The 6,076-nt window shown below is 51.3% G+C and overlaps 1 protein-coding gene across 1 annotated transcript; it reads right to left on the minus strand.

The window, feature by feature from the left end:
* Positions 1 to 383: 383 nt before the first annotated feature.
* On the minus strand, positions 384 to 3,772 carry LOC122373004. Its single transcript, XM_043350715.1, has 3 exons — positions 3,257 to 3,772; positions 2,128 to 2,339; positions 384 to 1,101 (listed from the first exon to the last, which is right to left on the minus strand). The coding sequence occupies exons 1-3, from the start codon at positions 3,300 to 3,302 to the stop codon at positions 841 to 843; spliced, it is 519 nt and encodes a 172-aa protein (XP_043206650.1). The 5' UTR covers positions 3,303 to 3,772; the 3' UTR covers positions 384 to 840.
* Positions 3,773 to 6,076: the final 2,304 nt, after the last annotated feature.

Here is a 6,076-nt window from a genome sequence, read left to right on the forward strand (position 1 = left end):
GATTGTCCTGATTGTGTATGGCAGGTAAGTTCGTCCGGAGTGCATATTTGGATCGGTCTGTGTGTTGTCCTGATTAGAAGCGATTTGTCATCTGTTAACTGAATCCAGCAAAATGAAATTGTGATTCATTCACAATCTATTCCCAAAACCAGATGCAAGTGGCTTATATTGCAAGTTAGTCAGCAACCGTTTTTATATGAGGCATTACAAATGTGATTGGTTCTTATGAATTTCACAAAGAAATCAAAGTTTTACCCATAAGGTTTGAGGAGAGTCCGACATTCCCTTACTACGAATTGATTGCTGGACTTCAGATCTTCCAAGTTCTTGATAAAAGGTCCATGGTCTTATTCAGGCGCTAGGGATTTCCAAACCACACCCCATTCACAGGTCATAGCATCTTTATTTACAAATTATCACAGTCGCAATACATCGAACTAGAGTAGAAAACATCGACACAGTGACAAAACACTTCACCATTGCTCCATGTGATGATTCGCGCAGTTGACCACCTAAAACATAGTCATATACACACACGTAATGTCCGCGCACTACATATCCGTATCTTTCTTTGTCCACTCTCAACAAAAACGAACAAAGCACGCACACTCTCGCAAAGTTCGGCACGTCACTAACAACTCTGGCAGTTCTGTTCGGCACTCTAAGCCGCTTCATCTGCGCGGCACCCCTCTTTGGCACACACCGTTCTTCGGGGGAAGGTGAGGGCGCCCGCCAGTGCCGGTCGGCCGCGCCCGGACGCCCCTGCGCCCCCGGCGCCCGCGGGGCGCCGGCCGTGCCCCGGAGCTACACGAGCCAGCGGCCGGGCCGGCCGGGCGAGGGTCACACGTGGGTGGCTAGTGTGCCGGGCTTTAGCTGACTGTCCACCACGTACTGGCCGGCCGCCGCACCGTACTCGCCGTAGCCGCCGTAGCGGCCGTAGTCGCTCAGCGCGGACGTGGTCGGGGCGTACTCGGCCGGCGTGCTCGGCGAGCTCGTGTAGAACGCCCTCAGCCCGCCACTGGGCGGTCGGACGTAGCCGTGCTGGTCGTAGCACGGGTACGCCGCCACGCCTCCGCCGCTGGTGACCGGGGACGGGGCCTCCTGCGGAACGACAGGAGGGGGTGTTAGCAACACAACGTATCCTTTCATCTCTGTGATCGGAGTGTTCACTTTGTCCACAACTTGAAATCTTTTGTAAGCATAATTATGAGCAAAAACCCAGCAGCTTGTATTGGCTGGACGCTACGACTCATACTCTAGGGTAGGATACCACAAACAAATCAGCGTTTCATTCAAACAGTGACTAATAGATTGTTTGTGAAAACAAGTGTTCAGTCCACGGGGACAGCGGGTACGTTTCGCTGTTCGCAGCACCCCTTCATTTGCAAGGTCATCGATCGGATCGCCGAGGTCGGGCGCGTCGCCTGTTTGTCTGCGCCTGTACAAATACGCAACACTCGACAAAATTAGAGGTGCGTGCCGGCTGCTCATTAAGCGGCAGGCATGTTTCCCAGGTATCGGCCTGTTTTCGTGACTGCTGCGTAATGGACCGCGCTGCGTAAACGCACGCGCGTAAAAAATACCATTAAAGTCGCCGAACATTGTTCGTCGAGAACGCAAAACTACTCAGTACACGCAAGTCACAAAAATCAGAGTCGGCTCTGCATTAAACAGAGTTGCAGAGAGGGTGATTTGCAGTGGCCCGGGCGGCCTCGGTACTGAATCATCTCGACTGGCCTGCGGGGATGAAGGTGCAACCTCCATTCTCCCACGACTATTCATCATAATCTGGTTCTCTGTGCAGCCTCTATTCGAGCTAGCGTTCTTTCTTTCATTTAGTTAATGTCTGAAGGTAATCAGATGTCACCTGCAATGAGTTTCATACCGGAATCCTGAGACCACACGCGAAAAAAGCGACGGCTCTTTGAAAAGACAACGAAAGTCGAATTCGGAATTTTGCATTACACTTTTTCACGACGACAAATGACTTCATGACAAAATTCTGATATATCTGTCCATAGACCTCTCTATACCGAGGTCTACGAGTGTCTATACAAAGTTCTATGAACTGTCGCTACCCTTTCTGTGTTAAAAGAAGTCCCATCCCGTATCCCTGCAGCAACTGACCTTGACAAATGGCGGGAAGCCGTTGTCGGCGGGCGCCTCCTCGCCCACTCCCGCCATGCGCACGTGCGAGGGCGGCGGCTCGTGCGCGCCATCCCACCGATCAGTGATCACGTGACCCGAGCCGGACGAGGTGGTGCGGATCTCCACCTTGAGGTCCGAGCCGGACGAGTTGGGCTCCGAGTCCCGGCCCAGCTTGTCCCGGGCCACCTCTTCTGTGGAGCGAGGGAGATGGTGGTGAAAGGGCTGACCTGACCTGGCATGGCATGGAAAGGGTTTGGTGAATATTGGGTAATCGATATGGAAGATGTTGGATCATGTGGTATACACCAGGACCAAGCATTCGGGTAATGGTTTGATCGAAACGGTACATTTTTACACAGCTTAGAGCTTTTGAACTACAAAGTTACACTTGTTTACATCGCACTTGTTTATGGAGGTTGGAGAGCGAATAAGTAAAATCCGTAGACGCTATCTATGAAAGCAGTGTTTGGGGGAAGAGCACAAACAACCCAAACCTATCCTGTTTTTTCCTCAAAGTATCAGCATCAGACCACTCAAGATATCTTTATAGGCTCAAGCCCACATATCAGCAACAAAATATGGCTCGATGAGGGGCACTTCATGGGTGCTCTCCCGGCCTAAAGTAGTGTCCTACGAAGTCGGGACATTTCTCAGGCCCTGTCCAAAGCGACCGGCTCTTGAGGTTCGTCGCTGTCCGGACCATTTCTCTCCGATATGACTTTTCGTCCAAATAGACGCAGACACAGGAAAACCGTACTCACTACAGACGGCTTATCATATGACTTAAATCTATTTTCTAGTCTTTATTGACATTTGTCGACTTTTGTTCTGGTAAAGCTGGCATATCATCTTTAACTATTATCTGAAGTGATTATCTGAAATGATTTATCTGAAGAGTTTTCTTCCTTCCTTTCTCCCTCCCTTTTCCTCTCATTATCCACTTCCTCTCTCCCCCACTCGCTACCTTCTTTTTCCTCACTTCCCATCTTTCCCACTCCCCTTCCCCTCTCTCTCTCTCTCTCTCTCTCTCTCTCTCTCTCTCTCTCTCTCTCTCTCTCTCTCTCTCTCTCTCTCTCTCTCTCTCTCTCTCTCTCTCTCTCTCGCTCACCTGCAGTGGGCTTCTCCTTGGCCCGCCGATGATGACGCTGACACATGATGACGACGAGAATGACGGCCGTCAGCACCACGATGCCGCCGATGACGATAATTAGGATGATGAGCAGAGGCAGCGCTCCTGAGGAGAAACGCGGTGCTGTCAGCCTCAGGTATGGCTAGCCTCGTCGTCGATACAGGCGTAATACCTGCATGCATCGATACAGTTGATGCGTCGTAACAGGCAACAAAAGAAACAGGACCAGGGGATAGAGTCAGCTGATGGAGTTTAGCCTTTCACTTCTTTCATATCAAAGTAGATATTCTGATTTTCTATGATTCATTTCATGATTGCGATGGACAATACCAAAGAAAGGCTATTGGCTTAGTTCGTGATGGTGGATGGGTAAAAACGATGCCGTATTATCTTTGGCAGTCGAGAAGATTGAGCTGTAGATTGTTGGCAGCAATGAAACTGGTATGCCTTGTCAGATAAGACAAAATGTCACGACACCGGCTTATTGCAGGATGTCTTTCACGGCCCCGTACCATTGACGTAAATCTGATTTTATTCAGTCTTCCTCCCTGTCAGTCAGGGGCAAATATGCTAGCTCGTCGCGCACACAAAGCCACCCAACTTCCATATTGAACACACAAACAGCCCCGCTGTCACCCTACTCAAACACTCCAACTCCCTACCCTTCCACGAGTCAGACGTCAGCTTGCATCGCTGCTGTCCTGCGTCGCGCGCACCCGTGGGTTCGGGGTCGTCATGAAAGCCCATTTCAGCCTACAGCTGGGTACAGGTGGAGAAACCCAGGGGCGAGTCGCCTCGACAGGCGGAGATGGAATCTACAAATAGAGTCTCAGGCCCATCGCCATCGGGAAGTGGCACTGTCAAGCGTCATTTAGATTTTAGACACCATCAGGAACCGAGACACCATATATACCAAGCACCAAAGCATCGGACGCGTACACGGGTTCACGCCACGACCTCTCGCACACGTGGCACTGACGGCGCGTGTTCGGCTCGCGCCACGTGAACGGCACGGGTGGCCACCCGGGGCGTCAGCGTAGAAGGAATGCTGTTAATGGATCTGTCCGTCCCGGCCCATGGCGTCAGTGAGGGAGTGTCACCAGCAGACGGGGAGGCGATGGGGCGCGAGGCGCACGGCGCCGGTGGTGGCGTAATAGGGAACAACAGGCGGAAATCGGCTCCTGGGAGAGACGCCCGGTGGATAAGCTACGCTGCCGCTAATATCGGGGAAAAGTCAGGGATCGCAGTCCAGTCCACAGATATGAACGCGAGGACAAGAGAATTTAGACTGTGTTACTTTTGAGTTTTGACTTAACTTCCTCCGTTCCTAGAAAAGCGGAACCTATAGCGCGAATTGGAATTTCGAAATTTCTGTTCACGCATTTAGCTTATCAATGTCGATGCAATTCAATGTTTGTTTGTTTTTGTTTTTCACTGAGCATACAGGTACAAACCCGTGCCTTTCCTTAAAATAACTAGGTACATTCAACTTGGCCTTTCTCATCCAGCTGCAACCACTTCCTCCGCTTGCGTTTCTGTGCAGCATCTTCATTTCTCTCCCCTTTCTTGCGACACGGGACGCGTCGCCGGAGTGGTTAGTTTTGTTTCCACCCCAGGCGCCGTCACGTGCCCGCGAGACGGTGCTCTTTTATTTCCGGGCTGGGCCTAATCTGACTGGGTAGGTGACGCTAATGGTACGATCTGACTGATGTCTGGCGATAAATAAACCGGCAGCAAACAAACAAACCGGACCGGCCGCCCCCGGGAAGGAACTCTCTGTCGGGAGGGAGAGACCCAGGAGGGCGGTATGGAGCCGGGAAGGCCTGACGTGAGGGGAGGAAGGGTGAATAAAATCACCGCTGGATCCTAATCGGTGAATAAATTGAGTGAAAGGGAAACAACCAGGGGTGCGGAGCCGGAGCCGGAGCCGCCGAAGCCGACATATTTCGTCCGGAGCCGGAGCCGGAGCCGTGAAACAATAAAGCCCAGAGCCGGAGCCGGAGCCGGAGCCGTCAGAAAAGGCGGCGACTCCGGCTCCTTTTTTTAAGAGGAAAAAAATTATTGACCTAGTTCGGTTTGACAGTACAAGGCAGTAAAACATTTGGTATTCAAAATAGCCTTGTTATGCAAGTAGGTACAGAAGCAACGTTAACCAATACCTACATTCGTCTTTTTTCTTCCAGCCGTATTTAATTGTATAGAGGATGTACTGAGTACAGGAGCCGGAGCCGGAGCCGGAGCCGCCAGAGCCGGACCATTTTACTCGGAGCCGGAGCCGGAGCCGTCTGAAATTTCCACGGCTCCTCATCCCTGGAGGCTGGAAACAACATAAGCTTGCCAGGGAAAACAGATTGTTACGCAAAATATTATGTTGCATCTCAAATGACAACACTAAAAAATGTTCGAAGAAATGTGCTTACGAGAGCCCGCTAAGAGGACATCGTTTTCTTTTGCGCTTCTCAGCATAATTCGTTCAAATGGTCCATGTCAGTGAAATAGGAAAGCAGTATCCTGGTCTACAACTGAGATTCGATCGTTGCTGTCCAGGCAGAGGGGAAGCGGGGAGTTGTGGGTAGAGTGCGGAGCAGAACCAGTCGGAGCCAAAACTACCACAGAGCAGGCTGGATTCCGGAGACTCGCCGCCCGTGCCAGTGGTCGTCCTAGGCCCAGCCTGGCTTCATTTCTCGCTTCTAACAGCGCACGCCATTCAATAAACGTGCTTTGATGTCCCCCACAGCAAACTCAATAACGAGAAATATAGTCTACAAAACGCACATAAAAGGTAGCGGAGCGGGCGGG

Source organism: Amphibalanus amphitrite, unplaced genomic scaffold (genome assembly GCF_019059575.1).
Source record: "Amphibalanus amphitrite isolate SeventyFive unplaced genomic scaffold, NRLGWU_Aamphi_draft 001429F_arrow, whole genome shotgun sequence".
NCBI lineage: Eukaryota > Metazoa > Arthropoda > Thecostraca > Balanomorpha > Balanidae > Amphibalanus > Amphibalanus amphitrite.

Coding starts and splice junctions, on each gene's coding strand:
- LOC122373004 (XM_043350715.1), bottom strand. CDS start 3,302: ATGTGTCAGCGTCATCATCGGCGGGCCAAGGAGAAGCCCACTGCAG. Junction 2,340..3,256: donor CAAGGAGAAGCCCACTGCAG/GTGAGCGAGAGA, acceptor CTCGCTCCACAG/AAGAGGTGGCCCGGGACAAG. Junction 1,102..2,127: donor GCTTCCCGCCATTTGTCAAG/GTCAGTTGCTGC, acceptor GTCGTTCCGCAG/GAGGCCCCGTCCCCGGTCAC.